The sequence below is a fragment of the Phocoena phocoena genome, chromosome 1 (genome assembly GCF_963924675.1).
Source record: "Phocoena phocoena chromosome 1, mPhoPho1.1, whole genome shotgun sequence".
Taxonomy (NCBI): Eukaryota; Metazoa; Chordata; class Mammalia; order Artiodactyla; family Phocoenidae; genus Phocoena; species Phocoena phocoena.
In genome coordinates this window covers 113773424-113801411 of record NC_089219.1, presented here as the reverse complement: position 1 = coordinate 113801411, position 27988 = coordinate 113773424, and the positions used below count along the sequence as shown (strand labels likewise).

General features: G+C 52.7%; 1 protein-coding gene across 1 annotated transcript in view; it reads left to right on the top strand.

Annotated features, from left to right (window-relative positions):
* Positions 1-26250, top strand: part of IQGAP3 (IQ motif containing GTPase activating protein 3) — a 36702-nt gene extending 10452 nt beyond the window's left edge. Inside the window, exons 11-37 of the mRNA XM_065896424.1 lie at positions 1581-1744; positions 3237-3394; positions 5121-5242; positions 5345-5508; positions 6867-6957; positions 7847-8014; positions 8107-8246; positions 8351-8521; positions 11609-11692; positions 11849-11920; positions 12022-12091; positions 14807-15015; positions 15727-15879; positions 16174-16337; positions 16689-16913; positions 17768-17908; positions 19541-19625; positions 20050-20282; positions 20650-20782; positions 20878-20980; positions 21578-21704; positions 22777-22864; positions 23612-23824; positions 24333-24499; positions 24810-24911; positions 25348-25456; positions 26137-26250. Coding sequence (XP_065752496.1) covers positions 1581-1744; positions 3237-3394; positions 5121-5242; positions 5345-5508; positions 6867-6957; positions 7847-8014; positions 8107-8246; positions 8351-8521; positions 11609-11692; positions 11849-11920; positions 12022-12091; positions 14807-15015; positions 15727-15879; positions 16174-16337; positions 16689-16913; positions 17768-17908; positions 19541-19625; positions 20050-20282; positions 20650-20782; positions 20878-20980; positions 21578-21704; positions 22777-22864; positions 23612-23824; positions 24333-24499; positions 24810-24911; positions 25348-25456; positions 26137-26250 — 3770 coding nt within the window. The remainder of the gene's footprint in view (positions 1-1580; positions 1745-3236; positions 3395-5120; positions 5243-5344; positions 5509-6866; positions 6958-7846; positions 8015-8106; positions 8247-8350; positions 8522-11608; positions 11693-11848; positions 11921-12021; positions 12092-14806; positions 15016-15726; positions 15880-16173; positions 16338-16688; positions 16914-17767; positions 17909-19540; positions 19626-20049; positions 20283-20649; positions 20783-20877; positions 20981-21577; positions 21705-22776; positions 22865-23611; positions 23825-24332; positions 24500-24809; positions 24912-25347; positions 25457-26136) is intronic.
* The last annotated feature ends 1738 nt before the right edge of the window (positions 26251-27988 follow it).

The following is a 27988-nucleotide window of genomic DNA, read 5'->3' as shown; positions in this document are numbered from 1 at the left end:
GGTGTATCACTGGCTCTTGGGAGAGCATGTAACTCCTTTGCCAGCTTCTGTGTAGAGCAAGGTAGACTGCTGCCCGATTTTCCAGCTCCCCACCTAGTGTGCCCTATTCCTGGCCGCCTGGGGAGATGCTACAGGTAAGTTCATCAAGGCCCTGGAGATAATAACAGTCAGTACTGCACCAGGCTGGACTTCTAGGACAGGCAGTTTCCTTCTAGGCACCTCCCCTGTATTTTGACCGTTTCAACTTGGTTGAGTTCCTTTGGCTTCTGAAATATAGTGATGGCCCAGATGAGAGAGAAACTCATGATCCAGCTCAGTTTCCCTTAAAAACATGATATACAAATATAATTCTTTATTAAAAGAATGTGGGTTAGCGATTGTCCCCCTCCAAGGGGATCAATCTGGATAGCAGGCGTGAAGAGAGATAGAGTGCCGAGGCGCCACGCAGCAGCCTGTGGACAACCACACCTGGCACGAATGCTTGCCTCCGGCTGGACTTGCTCAGTCACCCTTCACCTTTGTCTGGCAGGGCTCTCTGTGGCTACCTCATGGAGCCCCCAGGCCGCTCCTGGCTAACTGCCTGCTTATCGCTCAGTTCCTTGCTGTTGCCAGAATAATCGCTCAAGCACAGATCTGATCTTAGCTTCTTTGTTGAACATCTTCAGACCGTCGTGGCTTCTTCCATATTTCTCCTAGACTTTAGTCCCATCTCCTCAGCATGGTAGGTGAGACCTTCCAAATGTCTCCCCCAACCCTTCTCTTCACATCCCACCAGCCCAGTTGAGTCAGATGACCTGTTCTTCCTTGACTGCCCACAGCTTTGCCCACTGCCAGGCCTCTGGTCCTCTGGATTACAGTTCTCCCACGTTTTCACCAGTGGAAAGCAGATGAAAATATCCTGCAGAGCTGCCTCAAATGCCTCCTCCTCTGTGAAATCTTCCTACTCTCTCCCCCTAGAATCCCTCCTCCCCCACGCTGCCAGTGGATTTGCAGGGAGGGGAAGTACCTCTCACATAGCGGTGGCAGCAATGCAATGTAGGTAATTTTGTATCCTTATTTTTCCCCAGTGGATTTTGTGCTCCTTGATGTCAATGCCCATATCTGCTTGGCATTTTATAAGCACCAGCATTTGAAAACTAAAACTACGTAGATACACCAGGGCCCCTTTTTAGCTTACTCTTGCCCTTTGCAGCCCAAATGGCTCCACCTTGGAGCTAGTTCCCTATTCTTCTGCGCTGTCATCAAGATTTGGTCCCTGGAGCCCCTTGACTAACTTCATCTTAGTTGTGCTACATAGCCTCCTGTCAATCTTATGCTCACCACCCTAGGAATTCACCTCTGCTATGACAGCCACCTGCTGAGCTACTCAACTTCTAGGCCTGACAAATTGCTTCTTCCGGAGCCTCTTCTTAAAGCGACCCAACCCCCTTTCCCTCCTGAACATTTAGAAACGCATTTTGAACCTAGCAGAGGTTCAAAGCCATTTCCCCTCAGAGATCGCCCGCAGAACCTAGTTAGCCAGGAGAGTGGAAATGGCACTGGATGCCCAGCCTGTACAGCCTCTCCTTCCTCCCCTGCAGTGCTCCAGGCCGTGCAGAGGATCAACAAAGCCATCCGGAGGGGAGTGGCAGCTGACACCGTGAAGGAGCTGATGTGCCCAGAAGCCCAGCTGCCTCCAGTGTACCCCTTTGCATCAGCTGTGTACCAGCAGGAGCTGGCAGTGCTCCAGCGGCAGCAGCGGGGGGTAAGCCCTAGAAATGAGGATCCAGCTCTTGGGTTCCCAAGGAGCTGGAGGGATCAGAGCAGTCAGTCCAGAGCACCCATGAGGGCACCCTTAGATTCTGGCAAGAGATTAGGGGTGGGAGGTGGGCTACCATCCTTGCCCTCCTGAGTGTATTATAATAGCAAATACCTTTGAGAAAACACTGCTTTAAACACTCATTTAATCCTAAAAGAACCCTATGAGATAAGTATTATTATTTCCATTTTAGAGATGAGGAAACAGATACAGAAGTTAAGTAACTTGCCCAAAACAGCTGTGGCTGGCAGTGCTGGGAGTGCATGCAAAGCTGAATATACTTGAAGCCTATGTTTTTAACCACTCTGCTGTCCCACCTCCCCCTGTCCATACAGCTTCTCTGACGGTGAGGTGATAGGGCCCTCCTGTAGGGACTTCCCAGCCTGTTGGAGGAGTTAGAACACACCCGAGGGCCCAGGCAGGGACACAGGGAGGAGTAGATGATGTAAATGGGAGATGGCTTCACACTAGGGAAATGGAAGGGGCAGAGCTCAGGCTAAGTCTGGGAAGCCTTCTTGGAAGAGAGGAGACTCAATAAAGAATCCTAACCATAGCAGGCATTTATAGAGCATCGACTCCAGGCATGACACTCAGGAAGCTCATGGTCTCAGTGTATGAGACTATAGTACAAGGAAGCATAAAATAAGTCCTAAGAGGTAAAGCATAGCGACTTTAGAGCCAGAATCCTTGAGTTAAATTTCAGCTCTACTGCTTCCTAGCTACGTGACCTTGGGCAAACTATTTGCCTCCTCTGCCCCTCAATTCATATATAAAATGGGAACAATAATATATTTATTTCATAGGATTGTTGTAAGGATTAAATGAGTTAACATATGTGCTTAGAAGTGAGCCTGGCGTGAAATTTTTAGCCGCCATCATCATTATTATTATTATTTGCAGCATTCTATTAGTAGAGGACAGGAAGGGTGCTCCAGACAGGGAACAGCACAAGCAGATATTTGAGAAGGATGAGAAGACTGGGCAGGGAAGGGGCCCTTGGGTGTGTAGCACAGCACTGAGGAGCCCACTTTATCTTGTTCTCAGTGTGCCCAGGGCCTAGTGCAGTTCTTGGTGTGTGGTAGGGACCAGAAAGGAGCAGGTAGAACTCACTGGTTGAATGTGGGCTCTGGTATCCGGCAGTTAGCTTTAACTTATATTACTTGACTATGGGTTCATCTGTGAAATAGGGATACTTACCTATTACCTCTTTGGCTTGTTATGAAAATTAACTGATAATGTGCACAAAGTACTTATACATTGAGCACATAGTAAGCACTCTCAAGTATTAAGTATGATTAATTATTAGTGAATGGATTAGGCCATAGGTGTTTTGAGACAGAGACTCTGGGATGTGGGAGAGTCTTGGGGGCAGGATGGCAGGCAGACCCCCGAGGCCCTTCACCAGCCCACTAGGGAATCAGCCCTCACTCTGTTGTAGGAGCTTGGCCAGGAGGAGCTCTTCGTGGCCGTGGAGATGCTCTCAGCCGTGGTCCTGATCAACCGAGCTCTGGAGGCCAGGGATGCCAGCAGCTTCTGGAGCAGTCTGGTGAACCCCGCCACAGGGCTGGCCGAGGTGGAAGGAGAGAATGCTCAACGGTGAGAAAGGTTAAGGTTTAGCTGCATGTTGAGAGAGGGGATGGGTGGGTGATGGAGGGAATGTAGTCAAGAGTCCAAGTTCTTGTGCTCGGAGACTAGCCTTCTGCATGATGCCCTGTTCTCTGGCACAGGCCAACCCTCTGGGTCTGTTTGCAGTTCCCTGGCCTGTGTTTCTCCTGGGAGTTGGTGGGTTCACAGTCATTCCCCTTTCCTCCATTTATTTAATCTTTTATCACAAAGGTTTGAGTACCCACTCATGTGCCAGATACTTTTTTTTTTTTCAATTATTTATTTAGTTGCACCGGGTCTTAGTTGTGGTTCGCAGGCTCCTTAGTTGCAGCACATATGCTCCTTAGTTGCGGCCAGCAGGCTCCTTAGTTGTGGCATGCAAACTCTTAGTTGCAGCATGCATATGGGATCTAGTTCCCTGACCAGGGATTGAACCCAGTCCCCCTGCATTGGGAGCCTGGAGTCTTAACCACTGCTCCACCAGGTAAGTCCTGCCAGGTACTATTCTAGGTGCTGGGAAACAACAGTGAACAAAACACAGTTCCCTGCTCTCTAACTTATATGCTAGTACAGGGAGACAGACAAAAAACAAACATGTCAAATGATTAGAAGAGCTACGGTGATTAAAAATACAGGGCAAAGCAGATAAAGGGTGGGGACATGGTAAGGGCAGTTTGTCTCTGCTACATAGAATGGTTATGGAAGCCTTCTTTGGTAGGGGGGTCATTTGGAGTGAGACCTAAAAGGCATAAGTGATGGCCATGAGCTATCTGGGGCACAGACCCTGAAAAAGAAGTGTCTTTGATGTGTTCAAAGAACACCAGGAAGCCATGAGGCGGAGTGGAGGGAGGGAGGGAAAATAATGGGAGAAGAAGTTGCAGAGGCTGGACCATGTAGGCCTCTGGCTTTTACTCTGAGTGAGGAAGGAAGCCACAGTGGGGGGGTTTAAGTGAGGAGGGAGATGATCTGACCTACTTTTAACAGGATCACTCTGGCTGCTGTGCCGAGAATCGACTACCGGGTTAGAAGGGAAGAAGCAGGGAAACCTGTTAGATGTCTGTTGGAGTAACCTGGGCGAGAGTTGATGGAGGCTTGGCCTAGGGTGGTAGCAGTGGAGGTGGTGAAAAGGAGCCAGATTTTGGGTATATTCTGATAGCTGAACTGACAGGATTTGGTTATGTGGTGGATATGGGGTGTGAGAGAGACTGGAGACGGGTATGACTCCCAAGATTTTTGGCCTGAGAAGTTGGAGTAAACAATTACCAAGATGGGAAAGACTGTGGGAAACGCAGGTTGAAAAGTGGGGGGGGGATCGGGAGTTTAGATGTTTAGATGTTTGCTGCTGGGCTTGCGGTGAATTTTGGCGTTCACGTGGAGATGCCGAGCAGGCAGCTGGCATTTGTGAATGGGCTGTTGGTGTACTTTTTGGAGTCATTAGAATGTGGTGTTTCAAGCCATGAGATTAGGTGAGATCACTTAGGGTGTGAGCACGGAGAGAGAAGAGGCCTGAAGACTGAGTCTTGGGATGCTCCGACATTTAGAAGTGAGGGAGGAACCACCAGAGGAGATTTAGAAGGACAAGCTGTAAGGCGAGACGAGAACCAGGAGAATGTGACGTCCTGGAGGTCAAGTGAGGAAAGTAGTCCAGAAGTTTCTCCTGACCTCTGGCTAATGGTGCGCATACTACCCCCCTCATTCTCACTCACCTGGCTACCAGGTACTTTGATACTCTGGTGAAGCTGCAACAGGTGCATGGAATGGATGGGGCCTTCCTGAGCTGGAATGATCTCCAGGCCACTGTGAGTCAGGTCAACGCCCAGGTCCAGGAAGAGACCAATCGTGAGTGGAGTCCAGGACTGGGGGAAGATGGCCCAATGCGGACAGCCCCATCCCTTAGCCATAAGTCTGGGCCCTCTGCCCACCTATATCTCTCTTTCCCAGAGGTCCTTGCGGTCAGCCTCATCAATGAGGCTCTGGAACAGAACAACCCTGAAAAGACCCTCTCCTCCCTTCTGCTTCCTGCGACTGGCCTGGACGATGTCAGCCTTCCTGTCGCCCCACGGTACCATCTCCTCCTCGTGGCGGCCAAAAAGCAGAAGGCCCAGGTGAGGCTTGGGCTGGCTGGGTTGGTCACCAGAGCAGGAAGAATATCCCCTATGGGTAGAGCTGTGCCCAGTATGCACCCTGGGAAAGCCAGTCTGATGGACACTGTCCCTTCTGGGAATGCGAGGCAGCGGGGGTTCTGATCTGGCCATGGGGAAGAAGGGCAGAGTTCTAGTCGCCAGCACAGAGCAAATGGTGGGGGCCTTGTGTGTGGGAAGAGCACAGGTCTGGGAGCCAGAAAACCCAGACTGGATTCCCTGCTCTGACACTCAGTGACCATGTGACTTATAGCAATTCCCTAACATCCCTGAGCTCTCCTTATACATCTGTAAAATACCACATGCCCTGGTCCCTACTGGAATGCAGGTAAAAACCAAGTGAGTTGAAGAATGTGGCAGGGTGTAAAACCTGTAACATCCAGAGCAGGCGGCAGCGTAGAGAGTGGCTGAGGACAAGGACTCCTGCATCCTTGTCCGGGTTGCATCCAACTCCAGGTTGCAACCTGGCACCTGACCCTGCACGTGTTACTTACCCTCTCTGGGCCTCAGTTCCCTCACCTACAAGCTTGTGATAATAGTGAACTTGCCTCAGAGTTATAGGGTTTAAGTGAGGTAATATGACAGGAGTACTACCTAAGGTCGATGGAGTTCTAACTCTGTTCCCGAGCATTGTCTTATGTGCTTTGCAAGTTTCAGTTCATAAGAAAGTGCTTTAGAACACTGCCTGGAACACAGTGCTCAATAAAATGTTAGTTTAGAACATTCACTCTATTAATGAGGAGAGCTGGGAGGGAGTAGAGTCTGGGATTGGGGTTGGATAAAGCAAGGGAGGGAACAAGCCTTACAGCGTGGCAGGCACAGGCTCACTTGACCCGTGGTCACATGCAATCTTCCCACTGCCTTGTGCGGCAGAGGACCGTGGAGAGGCATGGGAAGGAGAGGGTGGAGGTCAGGGTCAGATGGGCCCAAGAAGTTGTGAGTTGAGGCGTAGGGGAATGGGGAGGAGGGGCAGGTAAGTGGGGCCTCCGGCGTGGGCTCTCCCTGGACATGGCTGAGGCACAAGGGCAGGGAAGTGAGCTGTTGAGAGGATGGCGGATGCTGAGGGTTTAAGAGGGTTCTGGGGGTGCTGTGGCCAAGCTGAGCTGATGCTTGGCCTGAAAGCAGGGTAGGAAAGAACCTTGTGAACCTGGCAGCAGTCCAAGGGAGCCATAAGGCCATGCCCACGCAGGGTAGGCAGAGGGGAGTGGAGATTGCTACCCTGTGGCTCCCAATGTGGGCCTGCAGTTTGGCTCCCCTGGGCAGCTGGGCTTGGGGAGACCAGCCTGGGCTCTCATCTTGTCCCATCTCTCTCAATTTACCAGGTGACAGGGGATCCTGGAGCTGCGCTATGGCTGGAAGAGATCCGCCAGGAAGTGGTTAGAGCCAACCAGGACACAAACACAGCTCAGAGGAGTAAATGGGCGGGAGTGGGGACAGGAGTAGAGGGGAGAGGGGTTGGGGGAGGCGAGGAGATGTGGGCTCAGCGGGAGCCTCCCCAGTCACCTCCTTCTCCATTTCAACCTCTTTGGGGAGGCAGGCCAGAATGAGAACAGGGCTGCTGCTTCGACCGTAGGATGGATTTCCTAGCAGTCAGCTGGGCAGGAAATCCTCAGGAGTCGAGAGCCCATAGTCCACCCACTGCCTCCTTCTGTGCCTTCCTATGTACACTTTCCTCCTACAATGTGAGCATGTGAAACCACATGGGGGTCAAAAACCCATCCCGTTTTCTACTGGTAGCTTGAGTCTGGGTTCCAACAATCATCTCTGGTTAGAGAATGTTTAGTCTTGAAGTTGGCGAAGAGGGGTTGGCTTTGAGGAAAACTAGGCAAGGTCAGTACAAATAGACACTGGTGTTATTTCTGGTGTGGGGTGCTGATGGTGTTAGTTTTCAGTGTCTGGAGTCCATCTGTCCATCTGTCTGTCTATGAGTGACTGGAAGGCAGGGGCTGCATCAACTCCCCCTACTTCTTGGACTTTATTCTTCTCCTAAAAGACTGTCTTGAGGCTCTCTGACCATATCCTGCCCTGGATCTTCTGTACAAGCTGACTTTCCTTTTACCAAGCCCCAGCCCAGCCCTACACAGCCTTCCTCCAGGAAGCCTTCCTTGATTGCTAGCTTTTCCTCCAAGCACAGCTGCATGCTGCTTCTTTTCATCTGTGGCCATCCTGGGGTGTCCTTGTCCCTTCCATCAGGCAGAGTGGTTTTGTATCCTTCTTCTCTGGATCCCTTCCCAACAGACAGGACAGGGTCTCTGGGAGGGGCTCGGAAAGATTGACCACTTCCTCCCGATGCCCCTATTAGTGGCTCTTGGTGTGGCCGCCATCAATCAGGCCATCAAGGAGGGCAAGGCAGCCCAGACAGAACGGGTGTTAAGAAACCCCTCCGTGGGCCTCCGAGGGGTGGTTCCTGACTGTGCTGACGGCTACCAGCAAGTCCTGGAAGATGCCATGGCAAAGAAGCGGCGCCCAGGTAGTGGCCTTACCATGCCCCTCCCTTCTCTGCATGCCTCAGCCACCTCTAGCCTCCTCTGAGCCTTCTCTGCTTACTTGGTTTCTGCTTAGGGGATACAGCGCTCTGGGTTCAACATGACATGAAGGATGGTACCGCCTACTACTTCCATCTGCAGACCTTCCAGGGGACCTGGGAGCGACCCTCCGGCTGCCGCCTCAACACCTCCCACCTGACTCGGGAGGAGATCCAGGTTGGCGGGCCCCTGCAATGAAGGGGGCTCATGGATGGGAAGTTTCCTGCGGGAGAGGCTCCCACCCACCAGGACACCAAAGGCTCTCTCTCCTACTTCCGCAGTTGGCCGTCACCAAGATCACCGCTGCCCACGACCGCCAACAGCTCTGGAAGGCCAATGTGGGCTTCATTATCCGGCTCCAGGCCCGCCTCCGCGGCTTCCTTGTTCGGCAGAAGTTTGCTGAACGTTCCCACTTTCTGAGGACCTGGCTCCCAGCAGTCATCAAAATCCAGGTAGCAGGCTCTGGCCATCTGAGGCTTCAGGGCCTGGACAGACCTGAGCTTCAGGGTTTTCTCCCTACTTACTTCTTGCTGAGTGGAGTTGGGATGATCTTTTGGCCTCTGAACCGGAGTGATTAAGAGCGTGGATTCTGGAGCCCAGACTGCTTGGGTTTGAATCCCCGTTCCACCAGGTTAGCTGCATGACCTCAACAAGTTATTTACTCTCTCCCAGTTTCCCCATCTGAAAACGAGGAATCTGGAAATTGTAGCACCCACCTTATAGGGTTGTTCTGAGGTAATATCTAAAGTACATCTAAACAGTACCTGGCAGATAGGCAAGAACATGGTATAAATGCTAGTTACTGTCATCATCATCACCCTCCAGAGGGTATGAGAGCTGCTTTTTAGCTTCTCCAGGGGGAGAGTAGGAGATCTAGTGAGACATCAGGGTATAGACACCAGGAGGACTTCCTGCCTAGAAAAGGAGTAGTGAAGAGGTGGTGGTGGTTAAACAGAAAAGGAGTGGAATCCCTTATGGAAAGAACTCTACCTTTTCTCTCCAGCCAGCCTTTCCATTTTTATTCTCCCAACCTGTGGATGGTCCAGTGTGGCCTCTGAGACCAACCCCCAAGTAACTGGGGCACGAGGCCAACTGGGAAGATGGGCCTCGGGCCCAGGCACTTTACAAGCCAGGAACAGTGGGAGCTGAGCAAACAGAGACCTCCTCAGGCAGATGTGACCTGGAGGGCCTCGTGGCAATGTTGGCAGTGTAAAAGAGATTTTATTTAATGAACACCTCCAAATGCCCAGTATCTGAGAGGGATGCCACTTGGCACTGGGCAAGGGTGAGAGATGGGTGTGAGAGACACAGGTGAGTGATCACATCTCTCCCATCGCAGGAACTGGAATACAGTGGATGTGAGATATTGTGATAGTAGGGACGCAGAGATAATACCAGAGAACCCCAAGGGAGACAGAAGCACAGACTGAGACTGGCCAATGGCCCTTGATTATGATCTGGGACATGTGGTGGTCATTGAGAACTCAGGCTTTGGAGTCAGAGACTACAGTTTGCCTCTTGGTCCTACTACTTCTGGGCACCTTACTTAAGCCTCTCCAGCATTCAGTTTCCTCATCCATAATGGTGGTACTCGCCTCATGTTGATTGTGAGGGTAAAGTAGGAAAATTACATGTAGCACTTAGTGCAGTACGTACTCTATTGGTGGGAGCCATTACGAGATGTAAATTTCGGGGCATTGGTCCCAGAATTCAAAACAGAACCTTAATAATCAGCATTTAGTGGTCTAAATCATAGGAATTCCTCCCTCCTGAGCACAGCCTGGCATCTCACAGCAACTCTAAGGAGCAGAAGAGCCACACCAGCAGTGGGAGAGGGCACAACGTCCGAAGGCGAGTTTGCTACTGAGCCTGGATGTGTGCCAGCTCTGGCCTGGGTCCTGGGAGACAGAGAAAGGGAGAGGGGGCCCAGAGCCCCAGGCTACCTGCTCTCCAGCTAGTGGGTGTGAGACTCATAAACGAAGCATCTTAGGTGTGCTGAGGCTTTAATCTCTCCTGAGAGGTCTGACCCTGGCCAGGACCCCAGTCAGGGTCCTGAATTCTGACCAATCCAGATTTGGAGGCCTTCTCTTTAAGGAGCAGCCACGTGGGGGTGGGTAGGTGGTAAGAGCAGAGAGGAGACCCCCTCAGCCTTTCCCCACAGCAACTGACAATATGTCAGGCAGTACCTGGAGTAGGAGGGAAAAGAGTGCTGAGGAAACGCACAGACTTGGGGCTTCCTGGCCTCTAGGCTCCAAGATGGACAGCTGGTATCATGGGGCCAAGCTGTCTCTTTTATATCCTTTCCCAACAGAAGGACAGTGTAAGTCTTAGGGGAAAGCCTGGCCAAGAGAGCTGGCTTTAGAAGGGGCTGGGAGGGCCAGTTGTCTGAAAGAGGATGCCCTTAATGCACCAAGCCATGGCAATGTCAGCGGCAGAGTTCTCCAGGGCCTGAGCTCTCAGGAGATGTTTAACGTGTTCCCTAAAAGACAGGATTTCAGTGGGTAGAGACAGGGCTGGGGTGAGGGTGGGCATAGACAAAGGTTCAGGGGCAGAAGATCATAAGGCATGTTTAGGAGAAAGTGAAATGTCTGAGGTGGTTAAAATCCTTAAGGAAGTAGGGATCGGTAGACAGATAGGAGTGTGGGGTCAGATGGTTGAGAACTTCTGGAAACTATGGGGCTGGAAGAAACATGGTCTAAGTGGTACTTTAGGAAAATTAATCTCACACAAGCTTGGGGTGAAAGGGAAGAGGCTCCTAGGAAGGAGACCAAAACAGAAGGGAGCCATGAGATTTGTGTCTTAGGGACCGAAGGGGATGTGATTTACGGAGGAGATGGTCATTTAGACCCTTTGCAGCAGACTAGCAGTGGGGAGGGGCATCAGCCTGACAGCTGAATTACTGGGGGCCTTAGAGGGAAGATTTGCTGAGAGCTGGGATTCAGAGCTGAATGGTAGAGTTGTAAAGAGAAGAGTGAGTTATGAGAGCATGAATGACCTGCTGCCCAGATGGCCATTGGCAGAGATGGTGGGCACACAGCTCTGTGCCTGCATACACTTTCCACCTGTGCCACCATGTGCCTCTCCAGACCATGGAGTGTGTGACAGAGTGTGGTAGTCTTTATGTGGGTGGATGAGTATGTTGGGGGGGGTTATGGTACATGTTGTGGTGAAGCTGGTGAGTAGAGGTGTGCTTTATTAAGATCTTTTACGCTTGTATCTTAACAGTTGCTTCTATGAGGAGGTGTTGCTTAGCATGAGTGTGTATGTTTGATTGCATGGTGCAAGCGTGAGTGTGGGGGGGGGGGGACCAGGGAGTGTGGCAGAGGGTATGATTGGCTACATGCAGACATTTGGTCTTCCCCATGAAGTTGGAAGTTCTTTGAGAACAGGGCCAGTTTCCCCTTCCTTCCCCCTCTACTTTCCTGCCTCCCCCCACCCCCTGCCCCTTCCCTGGAGATCCCAGGACGAGGCTTTTCCCACAGGCTTCTCAGGCCAACAGGGACCAGCTGTGGTTACCGCTTTTTCCCTTCTCATCTCAGGCTCATTGGCGGGGTTACAGACAGCGGAAGATTTACCTGGAACGGTTGCAGTATTTAAAAGCAAAAACGAATGCTATAATCAAGGTAGCTATCATGATTTGGGTGGGTTCCTGTCTTTCTTGAAGGACTCTCTGAGAACAGTTTTTAGTCCCCTCACCTATGACCTCTAGAGATGGCTGGATTGGCCTGGAGAGCAGGCCCTGACCCTGGAGCTCTGAGGCAGTGTGTCTCTGCCCCCAGATCCAGGCTTGGGCCCGGATGTGGGCAGCTCGGAGGCGATACCGGAGGCGTCTGGGCTACTTCCAGAAGAATGTGAGTGTCATCCCACTCCCCCTGTCCCCATATCCAACCTTTATCCATGAGACCAGAGCACAGGCAGCCGGCAACCCTTTTCCCATCTGTGTTCCTGGCAGGTTAACTCCATCGTGAAGATCCAGGCATTTTTCCGAGCCAGGAAAGCCCGGGATGACTACAGGATGTTAGGTAAACTGCCTGGGTTCCCTCCTCTGTCTGTGCAAGTGTCTGTCTTTGCGAGTTTCCTGGCTTTCAGCAGTTAGCAAGGTAGAAAGTCACACGACCCCACAGCTCACAAACTGGGACCTTAGAAAAGTTGTCTGGCCTTCTTAAGCCTTTTTCTCTCACCAACAGCTGATGTTCCCAACCTTGAGCATGCCTCAGGACCCAGGGTGGGTGGAGGAATGAGGAGATGTGCTCCTGCCTTTGCAGATACCCCGGTTTGATGGGAGGGATAGGAAGGGAGGTCCAGATATCCCTCCTGGGGTCACATAGCGGGTAAGGGGAAGGTACAAGTTGTCTGTGCAGGAATGTGGAACAGAGGTGGTAACAAAAGCCCCCTGCCCCACCCCAGTAAGAGATAGCCTCATCACAGGAAAAGCCCCTCTAACAAGGTTCTGTCTGTACCTCTGTACCAGTCTTAGATTATCTTCCTGTTGCTACCACACAAGCAAAAAAAAAAAGAAAGAAAGAAAGAAAGAAAAGGACCTTTCTCCTCTCCCTAGAGTTCCAGCCTTCCCCAACTTTGCCCTCTTCCCTGACCCATGATTCCTCCACTTCCCGCCCTCTGTGGCCCAACACACAGGAAGCCAGGCGAGGTACCTGGGGTCCTCTCTGCAGTGCTAGGAAACTTGAGGAGGAGCTCTTGAGGGAGCTCCATCTTCGTGCCCCATGGTTCCCAGTAGTTGGGCATACATCTAAAGCCTTAAAGAGGTCCTTCTAGGCTGCTCTTGGCTCCTGTTCTTAAAGCCCAGAAACCCAGCCTTGGAGGTCCCCCTCCTTTCGGTGAAGTGGACTAGCGGTCTATCTCCAGGTTTGCCTCCAGCCCGTGGGTTTCCGAAGAGGTAGGCCCCTTTTGTTCCTGGGCCTGAGGCCACACCTGTGGGCTTCAAGGTTGAGTACACTGTTCAGGAATCATCTCCTTTACCTTCTTAGTCCATCTTCCCACCCTGTCCTGCCGGCAGGGGTAGCATCTGCCCCTATCTAGCCACAGACACTCGGTCCATCTGCTTCCGGGCAGCTAGCTGCTTTTCCCTCCTTACCTCTCCCCAGCCTGGCCCTTTCTGTTTTTTCTCTTGCTGTTGCATTAATACCACTACCCTGACCATCCTTGATCTCTTTTTCTTCTCTTTAGTTTATAGTTTTTCTGGAAGAACTTGTTTTTCCCAGGTCTGTCTCCCAATTTCATTAGCCCCAGCTCCACTCAGGGCACTGCCACTTACTAGCTGTGTGGCCCTAGGCAAGTTACTAAACTTCTTTATTGCCTCCATTTTCTCATTTATAAAATGGAGATAATGATCAGGTATGGTTGTTGTGAGGATTAAATGAGTTAAGGTGCTATATCGTTGAATCCAAGATGCCATCAGCTGTCTTCCATTGGTTTATCCATTCTTCACTCCTCAAAGATCTGTCTTCCACACAGTAGCCAGCGTGATCCATTAAACCTCGTGATCTTGTCACTCTCCTTGAAACCTGTCAGGGACACCCCATTGCCCTGGGGATAAAGTCCAGTCTCCTAAGCACAGCTTCCCAAGCTCTCTGATCCAACCTCTCCCTGCACCTCTGACCTCACTGACCTCCAGCCCCGTCCCTCAGCACCTGCACCCTCCACACTGTGTTACAGGCATGATGGACTTCTAGCACTTCCTAAAACAGCCAAGTGCACTCCCTCTCACCTCCTTTTCACAGACATCAGGTTGGGTCTCACCTCCTCCCGGAAGCCTTTCTTCACTCCGCAGGTAGCCTTTGGTGGCCAGCTTTCACTTTCCCAGAGGTCCCCATGCTTGCCCCTCTCAGAGCACTAACCACACTGTAGTGAATTGTGGTTTATTTGTCTGCTTCCCTTATTGGACTGCCTTTAAGGACCAGGCCTGGTTTTGTTTATCCTCCAAATCTGACTCCTTCATTTCTTACTAGCTGTGTAACCTAGGGCAGGTTACTTACCCTTTCTGTGCCGGAGTGATTTCCTCAGTAAGTTACAGTGTGCTGACCTCACAGGGTTGTTTTAAGTATGTTAAAGCACTTAGAACAGTTTCTGTTCCATAGTGAACATTATATGTCTTAGTTGATATTTTGTTGTTATTCCCTGTAGCTTAGCTCACAGGCTTCTCTTTGCTCAAATATCATTCCAAAAGAGATTCAAGGAGAATCCATCTAACTCTGACCTCCCTATATTATAAAACCCATTGAACGTTCCTTCTATCTGTGCTCCCCCGACGCAGACACTCCTGACAGAGGAGGGTTGTGTTAGGGTCAGGCAGGGCTGAGTGGAGGCTGATAGGTGGAAGTGAACTTGGAATGAAGGATGAGTAGGTTGGCCCAGCAGGAGTGGGGAGTAAATCAGAATAGGGGAGCCTAAACGGATCATCAGAGGATGCTAGGGCTCTGACTTTGGTGTTGGAGGTCACCGAGATAGGCCCAGGTTGGGGGTGAATCCAGGCAGGGGAAGGACAGCTCTTGTGTCATCCCTAGTTATAAGATAAGGAGCTCAGGGACAGGACTGGCTGGGAGGCTGCCCACTGCCCTCCAACTGCAGACAGAACTAATTAGAAAAGGGCTGGGGTTGGGGACCTGCTAGCCTCAAGCAGAATGGACACTGAGGGAGGGATTACTGGGGAAGGGGGCTGGAGAGGAAGCCTCTAGTGAAGGCATGTCTAATCCTGGTGCCTCTTCCCTTCCTGCCAGTCCACGTGCCCCATCCCCCTCTGAGCGTGGTACGCAGATTTGCCCACCTCTTGAATCAAAGCCACCAGGACTTCTTGGCTGAGGCAGAGCTGCTGAAGCTCCAGGAAGAGGTGGTCAGGAAGATCCGGTCCAATCAGCAGCTGGAGCAGGACCTCAATCTCATGGACATCAAGATTGGCCTGCTGGTGAAGAATCGGATCACCCTGCAGGTGAGGGACCCACTGGCCCACCCTTCTCCCAAATCTAGCTGCCTCTGGAGAGGTGATGCTGGCCATTCTCTGGTTGCTAATCAAATATTTTTTAAATGTCTGGATTTTGTCACATGGCTCAGGTCCTTGTGCAGTGGTCCTCTGCCCTTCTAGTAATTTGTTGGGGCACATGATATAGCAGGAAGAACACCGGACATAAAATTGGAATGGCTGGCTCTGCTGATTCCTAGCGATGGGACTGCGGGCTGGTCTTTTAACCTCTAGGTCTGTTTCCTCATTAGTAAAGTGGGAATAATGAGAGTGCCTACCTCACCAGGCCAAATGTAAAAATAGATATGAAAGCTCCTTAAACTGTAAATTACCATACAAATGTACAGTGACGGGGTGGAAGTGATATAGTGATATCTCCACCTCAAATCTGTACAACAGTCTAATAAGAAATAATAGCAGAAACGAATAGACATGGTGCCTCAGTCTGGTAACCCACTTCTCTCTGGGGACTCACCCTGTGACAGCAGAGGTGCCAGATGGAGTCTTGGGGCAGTAGGAGGCCCTTTCTCACCCTAGAACTGTTTATCTCCCTTGGCTCATTCCTTGAATACCTTGAACAGCAGAAAGCCCTGGCTCTTCAAGGCACTGATTCTAGACCATATGTTCTGTGCTCTGTGCTGGCCTGGGTCGGTTGTATCACCCGCTCCCCCGCCCCTGCAGGAAGTGGTCTCCCACTGCAAGAAGCTGACCAAGAAGAATAAGGAACAGCTGTCAGATATGATGGTTCTGGACAAGCAGAAGGGATTAAAGTCGCTGAGCAAAGAGAAACGGCAGAAACTAGAAGCTTACCAACACCTCTTCTACCTGCTCCAGGTGAGCAGAGGACTTTGGAAGGAGATATCTCCACTATCTCCTGAGGGTCTGGGGCCTTGAGGCCTTCATGTCTGTGCCTTTACCTGCAAGTAAGGTGTTCTTTCCCACAGTCCTAATGCCTTGTACCCAGGGAAGGAAACTACCTCTGTTCATTTGTCTGGAATGTTCCCAGCACCCCCCAGAAAGTGTGACAGTGTTCTCTATTCCAAGTTCCAATCAGCAAAACCTTTCTTTATCTGATCACTAGTCCTCAAGCTGCGTTATCAGCTATTCTTATCTCCCCCATTGCTACAGACTCAACCCATCTACCTGGCCAAGCTGATCTTTCAGATGCCGCAGAACAAAACCACCAAGTTCATGGAATCAGTGATTTTCAGTCTATACAACTATGCCTCCAACCGCCGAGAGGCCTATCTCCTGCTCCAGCTGTTCAAGACAGCACTCCAGGAGGAAATCAAGTAGGTTTTCCAGATGCAAAGGAATGGGAAGAGAATGGGTGAAGAGATGCCACTATTGGCTCCTTCACAAGGTGACAATTTATTGAGGTTTGAAGGTAGAAATGGAATCAGAAGACCTCTTTTCTCTGCCCTCTATGGAGACAAGCCATCTCCTGGGAGAGGGCGTGCGCTGACATGTTAGCACAAAGGCCGAGACAGAACGTTAGCACAAAGGCCGAGACAGAGATAACAAGACATTCCTTAACAGGAGGGATACCAGAGCAGGCTTTAAAGAGCCAAAAATCTCAAAAGGAAAAGCAGCTATTTTACACAGAGGCAGGAGACCAGCTTCAATTGCCTCTTGACCCATAGGTCGAAGGTGGAGCAGCCCCAGGACATGGTGACAGGCAACCCAACGGTGGTGAGGCTGGTGGTGAGATTCTATCGTAACGGGCGGGGGCAAAGTGCCCTGCGGGAGATCCTGGGCAAGGTGATCCAGGATGTGCTGGAGGACAAGACGCTCAGCATCCACACAGACCCTGTCCACCTCTACAAGAGCTGGATCAACCAGACCGAGGCCCAGACAGGGCAGCGCAGGTGAGCCGACGGGCAGAAGGAGGGCTCTCTTTGATCAGCTCAGTCTTGGGCCTCACTGGGGAAGCTTCAGCGTGCTTTGAAGGTGGCATATAAATGAGCATGCTGATTTATGCAAATATGACACCAGCCCTATAGGATGAAATACGGTAGCCTTTAGACCCCCTCTGGTAATTAACATGGAACTGCTGTAAATGACACCAGACCTGGTGTGCTTAACATAGAATGAGCACAGATGAATATGCACATGTGTTTAATTGCCATGTCAGTGCTTGCAAATGATATGTCAGATTTACTGGGAGTTGGGATATGGACTCCTTATTGATAGGGGTATAGCTGAATATTCAAATTTATAGATGAATAGGCAAATGAGATAGGGGGAGAAATAAGTTGGCCTTATAGATTGGAGGCATTAACTCAGGTGCATAGGTACTAGGGAAATGGAGCCGCTGAGGAGAGTAGGCAGTGCTGGTGGCTTCTCTGGGTGGCACGCGGGCGTATAGTTTGGGGGTGGCCCAGCCTTCCCCACCACCACAACTACCAAAGATATGCAGGGTGGCCCTGGTCTCCTCTGGTTCCCCTTAGGATCTTTCCACAGACTCCAGGTCCTCCATTTCCTCCTACACTCTTCCACCTCCCCCTGGGTGCTCCATCTCTTTCTTCTTCCACCCACATCAGTCTAGTCCTCTCCGAGTCCTTTCTCTTATTCTGGCCTAATCCCCTTAAGCATATGCTGGGCTGCCCTCAGCGTGTATGTATGAGATCTTGTTGTTAGATGAATTTAGGGGGTAGAGCCTTAGGGAGGGGAGGCCATGGGAGGGGCTTCTGGCTGATAACTTGTCTCTCTCTGCCCATAGCCACCTCCCCTATGACATCACCCCAGAGCAGGCCTTGAGCCACCCCGAGGTCCAGAGACGACTGGACATCTCCCTCCGCAACCTCCTTGCCATGACCGATAAATTCCTTGCAGCCATCATCTCATCTGCGGACCAAATTCCGTATGTGCAACAGCCGCACACCAGCCTAGGCACAGGATCTCAAGAGGGCCAGGCCACGATGGGGAGAGCAGAGCAATACTGAAGGATGGAAGCAGGAAGGGAAACTGGTCTCGAGGTGCTCAAGGGCTTCAGGAGATGGGTGGAGAATGCCCAAAGCCCCGGCTAGAGACTTGTGCTGGAATACAGCACGCAGGTCTGTGTGGGCAGTCAGGACATTACTGGGCCGGAGAAGGGAACCTCAAGTGATTATGGGGACATATTATTGTCTGAGTGTAAGTGATGGACAATATAAAACTCTTCAGTTGGGGCTTCCCTGGTGGTGCAGTGGTTGAGAGTCCGCCTGCCGATGCAGGGGACATGGGTTCGTGCCCCGGTCTGGGAAGATCCCACATTCCGCGGAGCAGCTGGGCCCGTGAGCCATGGCCACTAGGCCTGCGCGTCCGGAGCCTGTGCTCCGCAACGGGAGAGGCCACAACAGTGAGAGGCCCGCGTACAGAAAAAAAAAAAAAAAAAAACTCTTCAGTCCACAAAGTCAAAAATAAGAAAACTTAAAACCAGTAAACACTTGATAAAAGTCCTTTCCTTTCTTAAAATTTAGTCAATAATTATTTTTTGGAAAACAGATGATTGAAAACGGTGAGAAGGTGGGCCTCATCTAGATCATCACTCAGCCAACCAGCCTTTCTGGTGCTCAGTAGTGCACGGGGCAAGGTGGGGATGCTGCAGAGGGGAGCCCACAGAGTTCAGTACCCTGCTCTCCAAACCTGGAGGACTGGATTAAGGATTTAAAATTAGGATTCAGAAAAGGTTGTCCTAGGACTAATAAAGGAAAGTACACAGTGAGCTGTAAACTTCTGTCCCTGACACCCTAGGAGGTGGAAATAGCTTTTAAAGGTATTTAATTAAATTTGTAGGTGGCACACCCATAATAGGAATAATAATTAAGTCTAGCATGTTCGAATAGCACTACCGTTACTTTCACAGATGTAATTTCACTTGATCCTCATAAAAACCCTATGAGATAGAGAGGGCAAGAATGAACATTCCCATTTTCCAGATGAGGGAACAAACTTATAAGTGGAGCAAAACAGCCTAAGCTGACATCTCTGGTTAGTGGTGGAATCAGGACTGGATGCTTCTACTCCAGTTCATTGTGCTCCTCGGCCCCTGCCTCTAGCCCAGACCAGGCCCTTCACAGATGCTCTGTGATAACAGCCTCAGAGCCTCCCAGGCTCTCCTGGGATGGGATTCTGGCTGTGGGTGTCAGACACCTAAGGTACAGGCTGAAGGTGCCTCTGTGGGGAGTGCGGGATGAATACTGGGATCTGGGGTGTTTCCCAGGGGAGACTAAAGGGGACCAAAGAAGAGGCTCTCAGGCCAGGTTGGAGGCTACGTGAGAGCTTAGTGGCTGACTGGGCCCTGGTCCTCGGTGCTGACATAAGGGCAGGAGGGAGGGACAAGGCCCAGAGATGTTTGGAGGAAGGCAGCAGGGAGCTGGCTGTGGATAGGGGAGGGCCAGTGCTTGAGCTCAGCTCTCGGGTGGCTGAGCCCGGGGAAGGAGAAGCAGGCACTCAGGCCCACACTCTGGGGTGGGTGGGTAGGGCCATAGCACACCTATTGCTTTGCCCCCAGGTATGGGATGCGATACGTGGCCAAGGTCCTGAAGACAACTCTGGCAGAGAAGTTCCCCGACGCCACAGAGAATGAGGTCTATAAGGCAAGTGTTGTCTCCCATCCCCCACCTCTTGCGCTCTCCTTTGCCCCGATGGTGCCTGTGAACCCCCAGACTGATGCAAAAGGACAGAAAACCCTATGCTGTAAAAATCCAAGAAGGAAAATATTCTCCACCCTGTCAATCGAGCCTGGCTCACCAGCAGGGCTCAGGTAGCAGAAGGAAAGACACCCAGGACGTGAGTTAACAGTGGCCAACCCTGGACTTGTCAGATCTGGGTTCCAGTCCCAGCTATTGCTCAAGTTTGCTGTGTGACCTTGAGCAAGTTCCCGGCCTGCTCTGGGTCTGTTTACTCTTCTGTACCATAACGGGGTTGACGCAGGTGGTCCTTCCAGCCAGGTGAGCTGGGAGAGCGGGGCTGGGGCTGTGGAGGCGGACCCCAGGTGCTTCTATGATCCTGTGCCCGCAGGTCGTAGGGAACCTCCTGTACTACCGCTTCCTGAACCCGGCTGTAGTGGCCCCCGACGCCTTCGACATTGTGGCCATGGCAGCAGGCGGCGCCCTGGCCACCCCCCAGCGCCACGCCCTGGGGGCTGTGGCTCAAGTCCTGCAGCATGCTGCAGCCGGCAAGGCCTTCTCCAGGGAGAGCCAGCACCTGCGGGTCTTGAACGACTATCTGGAGGAGACACACCTCAAGTTCAGGTCTTGGGCCCTGGCATCCTATTCCTCCTGTCCCCTCCTCCTTTTCCCACCTTCTTTCACGCACCACTTCCCCTCTCAACTCCATGAGGAGGAGAGGCATAGAGGGGAAGAGTATAGTTAGTGGGTTGGAGGATAGATTGTTGGAGGGACTCCGCAGTGGAGAGAAAAGAGGACTGTTGAAGGAAGTTGGCTTGCGGGGACCACCGGGAGAGAAGGTAGAGCAGCACAGAAGGGCCGGAGTCGAGACTGGAGAGTCACAGTTGGCTTGAGCGGTCACTGGAGAGGGCCGGCGGAAGGCTGATGGGAACAGAAATGTGGCGGGTGCCAGCCCGCCCCACCCTCTCACATGATCTTCCTCTGGAGGTAGGAGGTTCATCTGCCGAGCCTGCCACGTGCCAGAGCCAGAAGAGCGCTTTGCGATGGATGAGTACTCAGACATGGTGGCTGTGGCCAAACCTGTGGTGTACATCACCGTGGGGGAGCTGGTCAACACGCACAGGGTGAGAGGCGGCAACCTGGGGGCGCTGGGTAGGTGGGCTGGCCCTGGAAGGCCTGGTTCAAACTCTGCATCTCTTTTTCTCCCTCCATCCTATAGCTGTTGCTAGAACACCAGGACTGGATCGCCCCTGATCACCGCGACCCCCTGCATGAGCTCCTGGAGGACCTTGGGGAGCTGCCCACCGTCCCTGACCTCATCGGTACGTGCCATCCTTGACAGCTGGGGCGGGCGGCGGGGGTGGGCAGTCAGGTGAGCAGGGCGTGGGAACGTGCCCCCTCGAGTTTTTGTTCAGTCGGGGACGTGTGCCAGGAAGCTGGTTACACGCTCTCCCTCTCTCCCTCTGGTCCTGGGATGGACAGACTGATATGGAGAAGGTGGACAGACAGTAGGGGACCCCGTACCGTCATGTAAATGGCCAGTTCAATCATGCGAGAGAGCCGTGGAGGGATAGGGCCTGTCTTGGGTCTTAAAACGTGTCTCTGATGAGGGGGGATTTCAGGAGCTGTGGAATGAAAGGAAGCTGGCTTACAGGCGTGGAAGGGCAGGGTGGAGGTGGTGACAGATGGGAGACAGCCAGGAGCTCCAGGCTTGGGGAGGCACAGCCCCAGTAATGCAAGGGTGAGCTCTGTGGGTAACAGCCCTTCCGCTGGTGCTCAGGGCTGAGGGTACATGGTGGTGCCGCAGGGCAGTGTGGGAAAGCTTCCTGGAAGAGGGGCTCATGGAGCAGTGTATTTATTTACCATGGCCCCATCTGTGCGTAAGTGTGCTAGTCTGTCTCCTTCCTCACCTGCCTCAGGGGAGAACGTAGCTGCGGATGGGAACGTGGATCTGAGCAAGCTAGAAGTGTCCCTGACACTGACCAACAAGTTTGAAGGGCTGGAGTCAGATGCTGACGACACCAACGCCCAGAGCCTGCTTCTGAGGTGGGCGAGCAGCCTCGGCCCCCTGAGCCTCCCCAGGCCAGTAAGATGGCTACTGTGGAGTGGCCATCCCAGCTTCTTCCTGGGCTCTCTCATCCTTCACAGAGTTCTCCCTGAAGCCGATTGGCCTTCCCCTTGCTGCGGTCTCAGCTGTTTCCCTTCTGGCGGCCTCAGCTTTTTGCGCTGTCTTGTGGCTGAAGGCAAAGGATAGTTAGGACACTGGCAGCACGCTTGTTTGCCTAGTGTTGTGCTGTTTACCAACGCTTTCTTCCACGTCATTTAGCCTAAGGGACAAATGGTGAGGTAGACCATGGTTTCCCCGCCTTCCAGTGGAGGAAAGAGACTTGGGTTAAGTGACTTGCCTAAAGTCCAACAGCCGGTCGGTGGGGGGACTCGTGTTCTAATTCCCTGTCCTTACGAGTGATGGTCAGGAGATGGGCATGGAGCTTGTCAACCCCAGTTCTGCAAAAGCGAGGGAGGACCCCCAGTAGGGCTGGGCTGGTCATCCAGGCAGAAGAGGAGCCAGGTCGCCACTTTGATCCCCCTGCCAGCAAGGCAGTCCCTCTGCTCACCCATTCACCTGGTAAACCAGTGAGCAGGGTGTTCAGCTCTGTCTTGCCATCAAAGCCCTTACAGTGGTGCGAGGCTAGGGGTGAGTACACATCAGAGAGCCGCCAAGAGGGAGGTGGGTGTCAGGTGCGTGAGAGCTCAGAGGGACACCTAGGTAGAAAAGGTCTCACAGAGGAGGAAGTGTGTCCTTCAGCCAAAGGACTCAAAGGAAGACCATTTGTGGGAGGCATTGTAGGCAGAGGACACAGAGGTGTAAGAGAGCACAGTGTGTTCGGAACCATGGTAGTTCTGTTTCACAGACCCATCACCCCACCTCCTAGGCCTTCGTCCTGGTTATGTTCTCCTCACAACACCTACCCCCATCGCACCCTCTCTCCTTACCACCCAAGCATCCCTGGCAGCCATGATGCGGGGCAAGGTCCACTTACTCTCAGCTCCCTAGCCAGCCCCATGTCCAGACCCTCCCCCTGTCCCTCACCTCTCCCCCCTCGCTCCCCTCCTGCAGCACCAAGCAGATGCTGGCTGACATCATGCAGTTCCACTCTGGGGATTCCCTCAAGGAGATCCTGTCCCTCTCGGCCTCCAGAGAGCAGGTGAGCGGCAGGCTGGCCCACAGGTACTGTCTCGTTCGCCCCCCACCAGCATGGCTGATGCCTTTCCCGGGCAGACAGCTGTGCTCACCAGTAATGTGAGCTCTGGGGGGCTGAGGCCTCTGCCCTTGACCCCCAGAGACCCTCAGGCTGCAGAGTGCCAAGACTCCACCTCCCTCCCTACTCCCCATTGAAATAAGAGTGAGCCCTGCAGGGACCCCAGCCCCTGCTGTCAGTGCTAGGAGTTGCTGGGGGTGCAGAGAGGCAGTCTGGGCAGGCTCCCTTGAAGAGCACCGAAGGGCTGGTGCTCAGCGTGGGGAGTGGGCTGCTTGAGGGCCTGGAGGCAGGAGAAGGTGCTGAGTGGTGGGTGGCCAGGGGCAAGTTGGGCCAGCTGGAGTACAGACTCAGTCAGGGGCTTCCCAGAGAACAGGTGGGGACAACCAGTAGAGGCCTGTCCCAAAACACAGGACAGAAGGAGGGAGAGAACCCCAGATACCCTGGAGCCATCACAAAGCTCCATCGTTGGGAAGTCGCAGCCAGTGTCTACCGGAATCCTTTATGCTGTACTCCTAGTGGGTCCCCCTTGGCCACTCTTCCTCTCAGGTGACCCACGAGGCCCTTCAGCATCTGCGAGGTTGTACACTTTGATGTTCTTCACAAGCCACCTCACCCCGCCCCTCCCCCTCTGGACCATGGCCTGGGGGCAGAATGGTAGGGCCTGCTAGACCCCTCAGCATCTCTGCCCCCCAGGAAGCAGCCCACAAGCGGCTGATGTGCCGACGCCAGGCCTGTGAAGCCCAGACCCCAGTGTCGCTGCGACGACACCGCTCGCTGACAGCTCACTCCCTCCTGCCGCTGGCAGAGAAGCAACAGCGTGTCCTGCGGAACCTGCGCCGACTCGAGGGCCTGGCTTTGGTCAGCGCCAGCGACGGCTACCAGGGGCTGGTAGACGAACTGGCCAAGGTAACGGCCTGGGCCTGGAGGGAGCGGAAGGGCGAGAAAGAGAGAGAGAGAGAGGGAGTGAGAGTGTGTGTGTGTGTGTGTGTGTGTGTGCGCGCGCACGCATGTCCATAGTGCTGGCACCTCAAGGGCAGGCCTCTCCCTGGTCAGTGCCTGCCCAAAATTGTCACCAGCCAGGGGAAGGCCAAGCGATCTCCGAGGGTCCTTTTTGAAGGAAAGGTCTCAAAATTCGTCAGGGAAGGGAGTATTCTTGAAACTCTCTTTCACTAAAAAACAAGGAGCCGTGGAACAGTTACTCCTCAATGCGGGAGAGGCCCTGGAAACGTCCTTCAAGGGTTTGGGATAGGGTCCTTGAGATTGCCCTCCTCCTAGGGAAAACAACCTTGAAATCTTCCTCTTCCTGCTCTTCCTAAAGATCCTTACAGTGAGTTGTTCTCGGGCCTGAATCAGACCCTGAGCTCTCCTGCCAGGAAGGGTCAACTCACCCCTCCCCTGGTGCCCCCAACCCCAGGACATCCGCAACCAGCGCAGGCACCGGCAGCGGCGGAAGGCAGAGCTGGTGAAGCTCCAGGCCACGTTCCAGGCCCTGAGCACTAAGGCCACCTTTTATGAGGAGCAGGGCGACTACTACAGCCAGTACATCCGGGCCTGCCTGGACCACCTGGCCCCCAGCTCCAAGTAGGTGCTCCCTTCCTACACTTTGAAGCTTACCTGTGACCACTCCTCCTGCCCATGTCGACCTTTGCCCCACTCTTCCCCAGCTTTGATAGGGACATCTCACCCCAGAACAGCATGGTCCCTTCCTGACTCTGGTCTTTGAGTTTCACTCACAAAGTCTTGGGTTCAAGTGCAGCCCCCTCCTCTGTCTTCCACCAGTGAGAAGTCTTCCTCGGGGTCTAATTTCCTTCCTACCGGCCACAGAGAGAACTAGTGTCTTTGGTGTTGAAGGGTTTGTTAGATGAATTCTCTGGGGCCTTTTCTTCCTCAGGAGTTCTGGGAAAGGGAAGAAGCAGCCATCTCTCCATTACACTGCTGCCCAGCTCCTGGAGAAGGGTGTCTTGGTGGAAATTGAAGATCTTCCCACCTCTCAGTATGTGTCTTTGGAGGGCAGAATGTCAGACCTCCCCCATGTCCTAACCTGGGGTGGGGCTCTGGGCTGGGCACCAGGTGGGAGGGAAGGAGATGCATGGTCCCTGCCCTGAAGGAGCTGCTAGAACAATGGGAAGACATGACATTTCCAGACAGAGTTAAGGGCAGTGGGTGTGGTCTGGCACAGTTCTAGACACCCCAGGGCAGAAGATGCTGGGAAAGTGTCCTGGAGGAGAGAACAGTTGATTAGGGCTGGGCAGAGAGAAGAGCTGAGGTATAAGCAGAGGTAAAAGTGGGAGGAGAAAGAGTGATAGAGGGGAAGCCTGGCTCTGGGTGACTCACAGCACTGCCTGGGATGAGCAGCAGTGGGTGGAAGAGTGCGGCTGTGGCCCTGGAAAGAGGCAGTGGGTCCCTGTTTTGAATGCTGTTCTTGATAGCTTCAGAAATGTGATCTTTGACATCACCCCTGGAGATGAGGCAGGAAAGTTCGAAGTAAATGCCAAGTTCCTGGGTGTGGACATGGAGCGATTTCAGCTTCACTATCAGGTATGGGGACACTCCCATGAGCCCTCAAGACACCCGATGGTCTTTCGGTGCTAGCCTAAAGATGGCAGCCTCGCCTGGCTTCCCTGGGCCGCGGATGACATCAGCTCTGTTCCCCACCCAATCCATATCGTCTATTCCTGAAGAGAAGGGTGATGGTCTGTGTAGCCCAAGCCTCTCTGTCCCCGTGCCCTGACACAGACCCCACTGCCAAGCATCAGGAGAGTGGAGTGGGCTGGTGATGTCAGAGCAGGATTAATATTTGAAGCCCTATCACATGTCAGGGACTTTACACATTACCTCATTTAATCCTCTCCGAAACTCTCAAGCATTATCCCTATTTTATAGGCTCTGAGACTAAAAGGTTAAGAAGCCGGCCTAAGTCATAAGCCAGTGTTCAGGGAAGCAGTGATTTTAAATCCAAATCTTTTTGCTCTGCTGTTTTGTCTTTTAAATGATTTCAAGCCCTGGCTCTGCTTGAATTGACATTTGGTCAAGTCACTGTACTTGTCTCTTGGCCTCGGTTTCCTCATCCGTGAAGGGGTTTTCAATGCCCACTTCAGCGGCCAGTGCCACTGGATGACTGTGTAAGACTCCAAGATGTTAGTGTTTTATAGACTAGCTGTATGGTCCACCGTGAGAAACCCTCAAACTTGCTTCCCTGCCCCTTCCCTCCCTCCTAGGACCTCCTGCAGCTCCAATACGAGGGTGTGGCTGTCATGAAACTCTTCAACAAGGCCAAGGTCAACGTCAACCTTCTCATCTTCCTCCTCAACAAGAAATTCTTGCGGAAGTGACAGAGGCAGTGGGTGCTACCCAAGCCTGTCTTACCTCGCTGGATGCTTTTCTTAACACTAATGCACTATTCCACTTCCCTGCAGACACCCAGAGCTCAGGACTGGGCAGGGCTCGAGGAGTCTCACCCTTTGCCCAGCTGGGAGGAGTTTGTCTACCTGGGCACAGGCAGGGACTCTAATTGGCTCAAGCGAACCCTGTCTCTGAGTCTGGCTGTGTGGCTTTGAAGTCCCAGAACCCGACGGTTTTCCAGCCGGACGGTAGGGAATGAACCTAGGGCCTGCCCTTTGACCTGAGAAAGCTATTGCTCTTGGTCTGCTGCTGCCCTCCCAATACCGTGAGCACTGCCCCAGCGGCCTGATTTCCTGCTGCCTCCCTTCCCTTTGCAGACCCCAAAGCCAGGGGGTCCCTGTCCCCACTCCCACTTCATCAGCAGTGTGTGTTCCTGCCCTGCTGAAGCCCAGGCCACTCTGTGACGCCTCACACCCTCCAGCCCGTCACCCTCACACCGGGTGGACAGCGCTCGTGAATGCCCATGTGGCATTGTGACACGGTTGCCGTCCGAGGCGGCCTAGGCAAGATGACCCTCCGTTAACCTCAAATCTCATTCCCTTGTTTACAGTCTGTTTTACATGCGGGTCACTAGGGTATTTATTCTCTCCTACCCCTATACCTTAATCATGGCTTTCTTTCTTTTTGAGCTCAGAGAAAGGGTTCCCATTTCCCTGTTCAAACTAATATTCATGCCAATCTTTTATACCTTGTATATAAAGTCACCTTGGATCACTCGTGCTTAAGATCTCATTACTTCAGCTTCATACGGTACAAAGAGCAGTCTTCCCCTTTTCTCTCTCACCCTCAGGATTCTTGCACCTTAGAGCTGACTCTTCCAGGCAGTTTCCATAGATCTGCCGTCTTGTCTCAGCCACTGTCTCTCTCTTGTCCCCACATCTACCCAGCTTCCTGTCCCTGTGGCCCTTCTGATTTCATTTTAATAAAAGCAGCTGTTACCCCCACATCTGTTGTTAACCCCTTATTTCACTTCCTGCGCAGGCCTCCAAGTTCTGGGACAGATGTCCCCTGGTGAGCTGGGGAGTCCTTCCCGCAGCTTCCCCCAGCCTCCTGCCTGCCTCGGCTGTGGGCCCACTCTGCCTGCCTGAGCTCATCAATGCTTAATGAGATGTGGCGTTTATTCCTCTCTTCCCTCCCCCAGGGGACAGAGAGGAGGAAGAAATGCTTAGGTTTTGATTCTGCTTTTATCAGCCACTCTGAAGACTAAAGCCAAGAGGAGGAGAAACCAGTCCAGCTTCTACTTCATCCGTTTTGCACACATTTGCTGCAAAGTCTTTTCCTGAGCCTTGGGTGATGACACCAAAGGTGCCTGAGCCACAGCTCCTTAGTATCGTGGGTTCTACACTATGATCAAAATCCCATGTCCATGAGGAAAGCCGCCCTCCTTTCCTCCCAGGTTTCAGGAAGCACGGAGGGGAGTCTGGAGGAGGGGACGGTCTATACAGACACCCGTCCTGACATCAGAACTCCCAAGCAGCTCCTACTGGGCGGGTGCACACAAGTTTGCCCAGTGCAGCCCATCTCCCTGCACTGCGTTCCATTCTGTCACTCAGGATCTGTCTTGCTGTCACATTCAATCTCAGTCACGTCCTCTCCCCCCCTTAACATGTCACAGCAAAACCTTCAAGTACCGCCTCGCTCTGGGTGACAGTGACACGTACCAGTGGA